Raw genomic sequence first — 12,500 nt, forward strand, 5'->3', positions numbered from 1 at the left:
CCTACGTCTCTATCGTGTGTCTCGAACGTGTTGCGTGTGATTCGTATTTCTCTTTCTGTATTTTTCTTTTTTTCTTCCTCCTCTCTCTCTCTCTCTCTCTCTCTCTCTCTCTCTTTCATTTCTATTCGTACGCGTACTTATTCTCCATAAGTGAACCTTCCTCTTTCGTCTTTTCTAATTTTTCTCTTTCTTTCTTTCTCTCCCCTCCCTCTCCATCTATTTATCCTCCTGTCTATCTCTCTTTCTCTGTCACACACGCTCTCTCTCTCTCTCTCTCTCTCTCTCTTTCTCTGTCTGTCTGTCTGTCTCTCTCTGTCTCTCTCTCTCTCTCTCTCTCTCTCTCTCTCTCTCTTCTGGCACGGTATAAAGCTCGTAGCTCCGTGGCTCGGTGGCTTTAAAGTCGATTAACCATCGTGTGTCTTGATGTTTTCAGATAACTATAGAGGAGAGCAGTTTTACAAGTGGAACAGCGTGGACTTTGTTAGCTATTCGCCCGAGATGAAAAACCTCTTGAACAGGTATAGATATTACCCGAACGAGCGTAAAAGATTCGAGTGTCTCAACTGCGGATGTCGTTTCACTCAGAAGACCACCATGACCAGGCATCTGCGATACTTTTGTGGCCAAGGACATCGTTACCAGTGCCCATACTGCGAAATGAAAGCCTCGTGTTCGTCGAATATTTATAGACACGTGAGATCGAGGCACGCCGGATACAAGGCACACGCCATTAAACTTTTCTCCTCGATCGATCCACGTAGAAACATGTAAAATCGATGGTTTCTCGTTGGGCGAAGGAACGACGCCGAATTCACTCCAACGAGCGACTGGAAACGAGCGCGATCGTAGGTACACCGTATAGAGACGCGTAAAGAGACGAGACGAAAGAAAACCGAATTCTCGATTCAAGCACGAATCTCGAGAACGAGGATAAAAAGTCGAAACGAAACGACGTTATATGCGTACGACCGTGTGTATACAATTTTTCACATGTTCTCCAATGTAAAATATATGTGTGTTTCTGTATCAGTATCTGGTCGCATTGTTCCTTCGGTAAATCGTCCCAATACTACTACAGTCAGCTTTGCTCGATCGACGCGTACGCAACGAGGATTTCGCGTTTCGAGTCCACACGGCTGGTCGAGAGACGATCCTCGTTGAAAGTCGCGTCGCCTCATTGCCGATCCAGAAAGAAAGAGAAAAATATTCGTTCGAGCCCTGATTTTCTTTTACTTTCTCTATCGTCGCGACGACTCTGGAACGATGCACGCGCACACGCTCCTCCTGGACCAGAAAGTGCTTGGAAAATTCAGTCCTTGAAATCCTCCGGTCTCCCGCTAACACGTTTCTTCGATATTTCAGGTGTTTGCCAGAACGTTCCCAGGATGCGGCGGAAAGTGTACTCCGTGAACAAGAGTCATTATTGTCCACGCTGCAATCACGGTTTCACCCTAAAGAAAAACATGACGCGGCATCTGCGTCACGAGTGCGGTATGGCGCCGAAATATCAGTGTCCTTACTGCGACAAGCCCTCCAAGTTTACCCAGAACATTTACGCCCACATCAGGAAGTATCACCCTGGTGAGGTGTTGTGCTTCAAACGGCTCTACTAAATCTTCGAATACGCGCTTCGACCCACTTTCGTCCATCTGTCAGAGGAACCGAATAATAAAACTTGTCAATCCCAGACATCGGAGAGTCTCTTCATTTACGAAAATGTCACGCGGAGATGGGCGCGCGAGTCGTGGAGAAACACAGAGAGAGAGAGAGAGAGAGAGAGAGAGAGAGAGAGAGAGGGAGAACGAACGAACGAATGAGCGAGTGAGAAAAAGAGATAGAGATAGATGAAAGAACGAAAAAAAAAAAAAAAAAAAAAAAAAAAAATAGGAAAGAGAAAATCACGTTGCTAAATTTGATTTCAGGTATCGCCGATCGGATATGGAAAGAATATACGGTGGATCGGTGGTCGAAACGCGTTCGTTTCGACGGCGGTGGTTGTTTTAACCGAGACGGTCACGATGACGCAACGTCGTTGTGACGATCTTCGAGAAAATTTCACCGCGTTGGAACCGCGCGTACGAGCTAAAACTGTCGTGTTACACCACCATCGCCAATGACGTTTCGACCTTAGACCTTGCCTCCTTCTTCGTACGTTTGAGAAAGACTAAAGCGCAAAGCGACACTTCCGACCGCTTTCCCCCCTTTTTCTTTCTCCGAACAGTGAATCATTTATTCGACGGTAGGAAGGTTTGCGCGACATATTTTGCTAGATCGATTCAACGGTCGCTTCCAAGTGTTTTTTTTACGCTTGCCTACTTGTCACGGACCAGAGTTGCTGTACTTTTTCCAAACACGGTCAACTCTTGTCGACGTGCACGGAGGGAGAGAGAGAGAGAGAGAGAGTGCGTGTGTGTTTGAGAAATTTAGAGAGAAAGGGAGGGAGAGAAAGACGGAAAAAGAAAGAGAAAGCGAGATAGGGAGAAAAAAAAGGGAGAAAAAGAAATGAAAGAAAAGGAAGGAAGAACCTTCCCATGAAAAATGACTGCTCTTAATATGTGTCGTCGAGCTAATGTTTGCCTGTAAATATTAAAACTGACCAAGAAAACTACCGTGTAATTTCCAGTGATGTTCAACCTGTCCACATTGCCTTACCTGACCGTCGTGGCTCCGGATCGGAGACGAAGACGCTACAACGCCGGTATGCTTCCGGCAGTAAACACCGCATCCCGAGGTAACTTCGATTGTCCAAAGTGTCAGAAGACCTACAAGTGGTATCGGGGACTCCACAGACATTTGAAGTACGAATGTGGTAAGGCGCCGCGTTTCAAATGTCCGCACTGCATGTACACCGGCAAACACAGGTCGCACGTGTACTCGCACATCAAGAGCAATCACAGTAATCGGCCGATTTACGCTCTGGACACTCAACAGGGTTGAGCGCCGTCCGATATTTCCTCGCGCCACGATTCTCTCCATTACCATGACGCGTCCTCCGATTCACGGACATGGTCGTCGCCTCCTTCCTACGCTTTAGTAACCGAACATTACGCTTCGAATTGTACCGATATGCTGCGACAGCCGCGATTATAGCGAAGAGTGCGTGTAAGATCGATTCCGCGATCGGAACCGGTCCTTTCCATATTGTGTACATTTCTATTCGTAGTTACTTGTATAGAAAATAAACGATTCCTTAGCGATAGCAACAACGGCTGGCTCGCTTCCTCCTCCTCCTCCTCCTCCTTCTCTTCTACGACCACCACCATCACCACCACCACCACCACCACCCACCACCATCACCACCACCGCCACCACCAAATCACCATTATCACCATCCCCCTTCGACGTCCGTCTAGCGAATATATCTCCCTTGGACCGTTCGATCGACGCGCGACGTACACGAGGACGGATAGGTAAAGAAGAGCGAAAGAAGGGAAAGTAAAAAAGGTGGAAAACACTACCACGCTGCTGCTGCTGCTGTTGCTGCTGCTGCTGATGTTGGTTCACGCTTTCGTTTCACTTTGATCCTTTTCTTTTTCGTTTCGTCTTTTTTATCCTCCGATTATATACGAGAAATCGGTCGCCGGACGCCAGTTACCGAACTGCCTCCAACTGCCTCTCGTCTCCGTCCACGCGACCGTTCGTTATCCGAGTGTTCCACCTTATCGTTCGGCTATCTTTCACCACTAATCGTACGAAAATCTTTCCTCTTTTTCAGATTTCCCAAGACGAAATTGCAACACGAAACGGACCTCGAGGCAGATGTACGAACGAAATCGACATCCGTGTCCAAATTGTTCCCGCACCTACAAACATCGTAGTCACATGATACGGCATTATAAGTACGAATGCGGAACACCTCAAAGATTCGAATGTCCTTACTGCAAGCATCATTTTCGCCAACGTACCAACGTGTGGACGCATATACGCACATTTCACCTGAAACACGAACTTTACTGCATCGATATCGCGACGGGCATGAAACTCTATCATCAGGAGCATCGAAACAAATAATTCTTCTTTTCGTCGTCGTCGTCGTGGTCGTCGTCGTCGTCGTCGTTGTCGTTGTCGCGTCAACGTCGATCGATTCCCTTTTGTCTCTCTCGAGTCGCGCGTTTCGCGTGTTCTTTTACCTCGCGTTCTCGAAACGAAACCAGAGAAAGAGAAAGAGAAAGAGAAAGAGAAAGAATTGCCTTTCGTTACGGCCGACGCAAACGTGGATTTTACGCGCGTTGCCTCTCGTCTCGTCGCGTATCGGCTCATCCCATCTCGTTTCGTCCAAACCCGTCCTTTCGACTTTTAAACCGCGGTGTGCGCGTATTTTATCCATATCGACGAAAGCGTTCATCGCACGAATTTTCCCCGTTTATACCAGTGTTCGGTTTATAAGAAATTTCGCAACCGATTTTTACGCAGTTGCAACGTGCATCGAAGAAGCTTCAACGTAGAATAAATATCTTGTATTAATTTTCAAAGTTTCCCATTTCTTGCTCGACGATGACGTCGCGTCTAAGAGTGCACGTATCGTTTTACCTTGACAGAGATATAACGCACCGGGTACATTGGTGTGCGATGGCGACGACGGAGGCAGCTGCGGCGGCGGCGGCGGCGGCGGTGGCGACGGCGGAAGAGGCAGTGACGGCCAGACGGAGCAGGAAGAAAAGCAGGTTTACGCGGAAGGGGTAACCAATTTTTCGAGGATCACGTGTTAACGTGATTAAATTAATGGATGTATACGGCTGGAGAGAAACGACGCGGACATTTTACTCGCGATTTCTCCATGCTGTACGCATCGTCGAATTTATGAAGGGATCGAAAAAGTACATGGCGACTGTTCGACGAATCCGCGAACGAGTCGAAATCGACTGGTTCACCGTTAATAACCTTCTCTTTCTCTCTGTATCTGTTTCAGAAAGAGGAAAAGAGAGGATGACGGAAATGGAGCGGTTCCACGGTCGTACCGGCAGAGAATTCACCATCATCAGACGCGACGGAATGTACGAGTGTCCCAGTTGTCATAATCTGTACAAGTGGAAGAAATCGATGCTGTCGCATTTACGGAATCAATGCAAACAGCCGCCTCGATTCGAGTGTCCTCACTGCACGATGAAAAACTACCAAAAGTCACACATGATTCGTCATTTACGCGTACACCATCCACAACTCGCGCAAACCTTCTGGGACCGAAGGCTCAACGGTTTCTTCCGATTATAATTCGGATATTTCGATTTCCATTGTCTTCTTCTCACTGTTGTTGCTCGTAATAAAGTTCCGTGATAAATCGAACAAGAACGTCGGTTTTCATCCCTCTTTCCATCATCCCTTTGCGAAATTTATTCCGTTTTCGGAAGCGTTGCGTCCCTTTCCCCGTCATTGTTGCCGTCGTCGTCGTCGTCGTCGTCGTCGTCGTCGTTTTCGTCGTCGTCGTCGTTGTCGTCGTCGTCGTCGTTGTCGTCGTCGTCGTCGTCGTCGTCGTCGTCGTCGTTGCTATTGCCGTCGTCGTTGTCGTAGTTCGTAGTCGTCGTCGTCGTCGTTGCCGTCGTTGTCGTTGTTGTCGTTGTCGTCGTCGTCGTCGTTGTCGTGGTAGTTGTGAATGAGGTACGCGATGGTGGTCGTAACCGAGCGCGAAATGCTTCGTGGAAAAAATTCCACGACATTAAGCGTGCCAACGTCGCGACGAACCGTCCATGTCGAATCGCGAATTGTTTGACCGGTGCAACGAAACCGAGTTCGTAAATCGATATAAATTGTATTTCCATGCGAACGCGGTTGGTTGGGAATGATCGGGGTGTGGGAGAGATGCGAATTTCGTGGAACGCGTCGCGTTTACGCCTTCTCCGCGATTACTCCGCGACTATCCGGTTCCGTGCTGATCGCGGCGAGAATCGAGCCAAACGAGTGCCCGGTTGGCAAAGAAGGCTGTAACAGCGAGGTCGCGACGCGTTCCAATGAAACGCGCGTGTTCGTTTGACGGAGTGACGAAAAATGCCGCGAGTTGCATACAGTCTTTTCTGTACAGCGGTCGTGAGAGTATCCTGTTCAGTATTTATGTCTCCGTGTTTCAGGATTCCATATTCTTCATCCGCCTTCGCTCGGACACAACCTATTCTTCAAGAGCCGTTTGGGAACAATCGGGAAACGTTGTTTGGAATCGGGCAAAACCGTGAAACGGAGGGGTTTATCGCTAAACGCTTCCGACAAGAACAAACCGTTTCAGTGTCAAAAGTGCGGTCGCGGTTTCACCTTGAAGAGAAACAAAGATCGGCACGTGAATTACGAGTGCGGCCACGAGCCAAGATTTCAGTGTCCTTACTGTGGCCTACGTAGCAAACAGACCTCGCCGGTCTACGCCCACATCAGGAAGAAACATCCGGAAGAGGAAGTGTTTATCTTCGACATGAAGCTCTGAAGTTGAACGTTCGACGAACCGCGTCGTCGAAGATCCATTCGTTTTACGCTCAATCTCTCGTTCAGTGTAAATTGCGTGTTCGCTTTTCCACTTTACTCTATTCGCTTCTATTCTCGTGCAAACGTATCTTTCCGTTTCTGCGCGCGCGCTCGTCGCGTTGATCCGCGTCGAGCCGCGACGATCCGCGACGATCCGCGCGTAGACATCGCCGAGAGCGTTTCGCGTCGACTTAACGCGTTAAGATGCAAAATCGATATCGAATAATATACGCACGCACGTCATGTACACGCAATTCATCTTTCGTAGTTTAAATCTTTCTCTTGTCGTATTCTATATAATGCGTAATCGTATGCGAACTTTTTGTCAATGCGCACTCCAGTCGCACGAGCACCAGCCGATAATCCTTCATCCGCGTTTCCGCCTTGCGAACATCAAGGATTTCGTCGTGCATCGTTTGAAGATAAGATAATGGGCACGCAACCACCTCCATTTCGGTAGATTTAATTATCGTTAACGTAGTTTAAGATGCATCTCTCTCGCTAGTACGTATTACAAAGTTGAACAAATAAAGTTCGTCGAATTCGTCCGCACGATTAGCAGTCGCTTGTTTCGAAATTTAAAAATAAAAAAAAGAAAGAAAAAAAAAAGGAAAAAAGATTCGCAAAAAAAGCTTAAAACAGAAAAGAGAAAAAGAATAAATATATATATATATATATACCTACATACATACATACATACGTATATTAAAAGGGACAGGGGAAGGGAAAGAAAAAACGCGTATGAAAGAAAAAAGAAAAAAGAAAAAGAAAAGAGAGAGAAAGAAAAGAAAATTCTGGAAATGATCGAAACTGGCTCGACGTTTTCATCTAGAAGATCCTTCGCAACTTTTTATAAGGTATCCTTCTTTTTTTCCGTTTTCGATGCTCAAACGATGATCCCACGAAACACACCGTGATCCGAATCGAATCGATCCACCGACCAACCGATCCACCTTTTCTCCTATAATCCGCTATATTTCCTCTTGTCCGATCCTGGACAATTTACAACTCTGCCCATCATCGTCCAATCATCATCCGCGATCCACCGATTCGATCGCGGTGTCTCTAAACGAGAGAGGACGATTCGAGATCGAGGACCGATCGATTTCTCGATCCCCGGATCCAGCGTTCCCGATCTTTTCACTAATCAATCCGACGATCCGTTCTTCCCACGCTCCGACTAACCAGCCGATCTTGAAGTTTCAGGTTTCTATGCCGCGGCCCCACAGTTGGATCTAAACTTCGTTTTACAATCTTGCAAGGCATTCGACAACGAGGGAAACAACAGGGATGTCGTTGCAACCGATTCCGGTGGTGGAGGAGTAGGAGGAGGAGGAGGAGGAGGAGGAGGAGGAGGCGGCGGCGGCGGCGGCGGTGGTGGTAGTGGTGGTGGTGGTGGTGGTGGTGGTGGTGGTGAAGCAGGTGACGGCACTTCCGTACCGAGATCTCTGCCGAATTACTACGCTCAAGCGAGGGTGAGGAACACGTACGCGAAAGGATCGTTCGCGGATTGCTTCAGAAAACCGTTCGGTTGCCCGAAATGCGGACGATGCTTCACCGTCAAGGGCAACATGACCAGGCATCTCAAGTACGAGTGCGGCCAAGCGCCGCGATTCCAGTGCCCTTACTGCGAGTTCCGTAGCAAACAAACGTCCAACGTGATGTCTCACATCAGAACCAGGCACACGGGTCAGAGGGTTTACGTGGTGCACCTGAAATACGAGAACTGAAGCGGATATCGGGACGATGCGAATCGATAGAGAGCGAGCGAGCGAGCGATAGATAGATTGATAGATAGATAGATAGATAGATAGATAGATAGATAGATGTGGGAGAGAGAGAGAGAGAGTGAGAGAGAGAGAGAGATTATTCGCGCGTCAACGTCTCTGTCGGTTCCGCGAGCGACCGTGTCGCAAAAGGCAGCGGAGAAGAACGAGACGTTACCCGATTATTCTTCGTCCTCCGAGGATTTTGCGCGGTTTCCTCTCTGTCCCTTTCGAGATCATTCTCGTCAAAGTTTCGCCGTTCGCATCGAAAATTTTCTTTCTCCGAAGGAACGCTGCCTTTTGCGACTTTTCCTCGATTAGAAAAATAACCTCTATACATACGACGTACGTATACATATATGTGATATATGTACACATATGACACATCCGCATCCACTTACACACATCACGCGTATATAAATATGATACGTACATACATATATTTTCCGTTGTTATCGAATTTTTAAATGTTTTATAAAATTAGGGAAATGATCGTTTACGAGATATTATCGTGGAACGGGACAATGCTCAAACGAATCTCGATTTTTTAGCTATCGAACGCGATCGTCGTCGGTTAGTTTTTTCCACGGAAATGGTCTCGTCGTTGACGACGACGTTTTGTCCGATCAGTCGAACGTAACGATGCTTCGGTACAACTGCGTTTAAAAGTTCCACGATGCGTTCGCGTTGCGACGCGACACGTTTTTCGATTCCTAGACGTTCTACTAGACGAAGTTGTACGTTTTCCAATTGGAGGCGGAAAAAGACGGAGTGCTTGCACCAGACTGAAACTTTGACCGAGACCGAGAGTGAGAGTGAGAGTGAGAGCGAGAGCGAGAGTGAGAGCGAGAGTGAGAGCGAGAGTGAGAGCGAGAACGAGAGCGAGAGCGAAAGAAAGGTGGAACGAGAGTGAAAGCGAGTGTGCGCGCGGAAGGAGGAGAAAAAGGAAGGGAGGGAGAGGGAGGGAGAGAGAGAGAGAGAGAGAGGGAGAGCACACAGTGGATAAAAACTATAGTAATAATAACGATAATAACGGTATACTTAACGTTCGTAAAATAGCAAAGAAAATCGACTTTATCGATTTCACCGATGAAATCGAACACAGGCTATGAGATAAGAAGAAAAAGGAGAGGAAAAGAGAAAAAGAAAAAAAAAAAGAAAAAAAAAAGAAAAAAAAGGAATAAAAAGAAAAAAAAGTGAAAACTGAAAAGAAAGAATTTTCGAGAGGAAAGCGAATACGCGTTCGTCGAATAATTTAAAAAGTTGTTTCCGAGTAATTTTGCGTCCGGCGTATCGTTGCGCGTTCGAAGGAGGGAATAAGCACAGGAAAACGTACCTTTCGGTTCGTTTACGGCCGGGTAGGTGCGTTCGGTACGTTTTCCGCGTCAAGACTGAATGGTACAGGGCGAAGCGATCGGGGCAAACGTTGCGTTCTTTCGCTTTTGTTTCCTCGATCGAACCACGGAATAATCGCGATGGAAAGCTAAATGCCGAGCTTTTTTTCGGTTTTCCGCGTCGTCGTCGTGGTCATCGTTGTCGTCGTCGTCGTAGCCGCCGACTCACCGTCGCCATCGTTTTATGACCACGCGGAAAAGCGTTTACTTTACCGAGCAGTTGGATATGAAACGCTGAACGGTGTGAAGCGCGTAACGGCGCACGACGAAAGCGTTGCCGTTCGCGATGCAATCCAGACGTTTTCTTCGATTTTCCCGTTCTTCTACCTGCACCTAGACGTTCGACGTTAGTGGCCGACTGTTTTTGTTGCTGTGATATTATTAACGACGATGTTGTAGCGTTAAGTGCGTTTATCGATAACTGTATACCCGATCGAAACCGGGCTATAGACGCGTTTCCATTCAACGCGTTTCCATCCAAACGAGTTATTCTTTCTTCGTTCGGTCGCGTACCGACCGATCGTTTCCTTCGGGAATTCGACTACGAATAAATGTTCGCGAATAACATTCGATGTCTAAACAATTACTACTCCTCACTTTCCACGATGTTTCTTTGTCATCGTGTATCATCGTCGCTGTGGAATTGTAAGATACAAGTAATAAATCGATGTTCAAACACCACCGATTCTATCTGCGCTTGATTACGCGTGTCCGTTTCATCGTTCGCGTCGCTCGTCGGCTCGACGCGGTGTTTGCACGCTTCTCTCCGTTCCGGGACTCTCTCTCCAAGAGTATCGGAGAAAGCACGCTCTTGTCCCTCGTAATCTTTATCCTTCTCTATCCCCTTTGTCCCTTCTCCGTCACCGTCGTCCTCGTCGTCCTCGTCGTCCTCGTCGTCGTCGTCGTCGTCGTCGTCGTCGTCGTCGTCGTCGTTACTTTGTCGATTAGTCTCGTCGTGACAAACCTCTGGTATACTAGCCGCATCGACATCGCCTTCTTGCTTGATTATCGACACCTACACGCATACACTTTTACACGTATCCGAGTTTATCTCTCCTTTTCTTTCGCGTTTCCGTTTCTTTCCCCTTTCTTCTCTCTTTTCCTTTTACCCCTTTTTCTTTCCTTTTTTCTTTCTTTCTTTCTTTCTTTTTTCTTTGTATCTGTTTCTCGTCCTTGTCTCGAGTCGCTTTTCCGAATCGGGTGAATCCTTTGATTGGACAGCTACGTGTCTTGCTTTCGCTCGTGTTGCATTAACGAATCCATCGCGTAGTTCGGCCGACGAATCGATTTCTTCGATCGACGAACGACAGAGTGAGAGAGAGGGGGTGAGTTCACCGATCGTTGTTTCTTCTTTTCAGATCTGATCATGTTGGACTCGCTGATGAGCGCGGTTACGCCCGAGAACAAGATAGGAAATCGCTTGCTCTATTACTGTCCCAAGTGTCTGCACGGCTTCACGTTAAAAAGCAATCGTAATCGTCACTACAAGTACGAGTGCGGACACGAGCCTAGATTCAAATGTCCTTATTGCAATCTGAAGAGCAAACAGACATCTCAAGTCTACTGTCACATTCGGAAGAAACATCCCGATCACAGGGTTTGCGTGATCGATCTGAAATTTTAATCGATTCCTACTCGATTACGGTCGTCCTCGTCCCCGACGCACGATAGTACGATACCAAATTTGTACTCGCATGCAAAGTAATAAACGTTTCATTCGACCACGATCTTGAACCCATGTCCCCCCATCGTGCGGTCTTTTTCCTTGTCTTTCTCTTTCGGAATACCAAAAGAGAGAGAGAGAGAGAGAGAGAGAGAGAGAGAAAGAGTAGAGAGTTTTGGTCGAGAAGGAGGAATAAAGGAATACGTCGCAGCGATGCGGTCGCTATTCTCTCGATGTCGTAACGCGATCGGTTTTCGTATCTGGCTAATCGTTACGCTCTTTTGCTTTCAGTGGTTGAGTGGATCCGGCATGTTTACGGAAATTACGGTGGCGGTCCGCACGAGCAGGCGAACAAGTTCCCGACATCGGAGGGCGGGTGCGGATCGCATCGAGGCAGGGCAAGCAAGACAAGAAATTACGTTTGTCCAAAGTGCGGGAATGGTTACACCGTAGTGAAAAGTCTGAAGCGTCATCTTCGTTACGAGTGCGGCGTAGCGCCGAAATTCAAATGTCCGTATTGTGGCACTCGCAGCAAGCAAAGGGCGCACGTGCACGAGCATATACGTAGAAAACATTCCGGTCAACGTATCTACATTATCGACTCGCCTTGATGACGAGCCGTCGCTCGTAGATCGTTCTTCGTCTTCGTCATCTTCGTCATCTTTGTCGTCTCCGTCTTCGTCTTTGTCTTCGTCGTCGTCTTCGTCGTCGTCACCGTCGTCTTCGTCTTCGTCTTCGTCTTCGTCTTCGTCTTCGTCGTGGTCGTCGTCGTGGTCGTCGTGGTGGTCGTCGTCGTCGTCGTCGTCGTCAAATTCATCGTGTACATCGTCATCGGCTCTCTTCCGTTCCTCTCGTTTTTCCGATTCTGCACGGTTTTCTTCTTGCCACGATTAGGATGTTATCGACGAACGACGAGAAAGACGTCAGAAAGGTATCGTCGTGGTCATCGTAATGGTGATGATAATGATGATGATGATGATGATGGTGGTGGTAGTGGTGGTCGTCATCGACGTCGTTTACGAAGAGAGGTCTCGACAATCGCAAGAGAAAACACGTCGTTGTCACCTCGTCACGACGTATCTCGTCCGTCTCGTTGAATACGCTTACGATTTTTGGGGAGGAAAGGTACGCCAGGTGAATGGCGCGCGAGTGACGAGCACGCGGGGCAACGACGCGTGTGTTTTAATCGAATGTACCAATGTGAAATGCGAATAAAGCATTGTGTCAGCGTGC

The 12,500-nt window shown here is 47.7% G+C and overlaps 4 protein-coding genes across 4 annotated transcripts in view; all 4 read left to right on the top strand.

The window, feature by feature from the left end:
* The first annotated feature begins 1,330 nt into the window (after positions 1–1,330).
* On the top strand, positions 1,331–1,745 carry LOC108548467 (zinc finger protein 775). Its single transcript, XM_017901401.1, has one exon. The coding sequence runs from the start codon at positions 1,386–1,388 to the stop codon at positions 1,611–1,613; it is 228 nt and encodes a 75-aa protein (XP_017756890.1). The 5' UTR covers positions 1,331–1,385; the 3' UTR covers positions 1,614–1,745.
* Positions 1,746–4,926: 3,181 nt separating this feature from the next.
* LOC108548407 (zinc finger protein 697-like) lies at positions 4,927–8,217 on the top strand. The gene is made up of 2 exons (XM_017901323.1): positions 4,927–5,194; positions 7,837–8,217. The coding sequence occupies exons 1-2, from the start codon at positions 4,927–4,929 to the stop codon at positions 8,172–8,174; spliced, it is 606 nt and encodes a 201-aa protein (XP_017756812.1). The 3' UTR covers positions 8,175–8,217.
* Positions 8,218–11,271: 3,054 nt separating this feature from the next.
* Positions 11,272–11,878, top strand: LOC108548408 (longitudinals lacking protein, isoforms A/B/D/L). The gene is made up of 2 exons (XM_017901324.1): positions 11,272–11,305; positions 11,559–11,878. Exons 1-2 carry the CDS (start codon positions 11,299–11,301, stop codon positions 11,876–11,878), a joined length of 327 nt encoding a protein of 108 aa, XP_017756813.1. The 5' UTR covers positions 11,272–11,298.
* A 257-nt stretch (positions 11,879–12,135) lies between these two features.
* The window catches only part of LOC108548463 (longitudinals lacking protein, isoforms A/B/D/L-like), a 2,943-nt gene continuing 2,578 nt past the window's right edge, over positions 12,136–12,500 (top strand). The window contains exon 1 of the mRNA XM_017901398.1: positions 12,136–12,198. The gene's annotated coding sequence lies outside the window, so the exon portion shown is untranslated. The remainder of the gene's footprint in view (positions 12,199–12,500) is intronic.

Source organism: Eufriesea mexicana, unplaced genomic scaffold (genome assembly GCF_001483705.2).
Source record: "Eufriesea mexicana isolate 0111107269 unplaced genomic scaffold, ASM148370v2 scaffold1523, whole genome shotgun sequence".
NCBI lineage: Eukaryota > Metazoa > Arthropoda > Insecta > Hymenoptera > Apidae > Eufriesea > Eufriesea mexicana.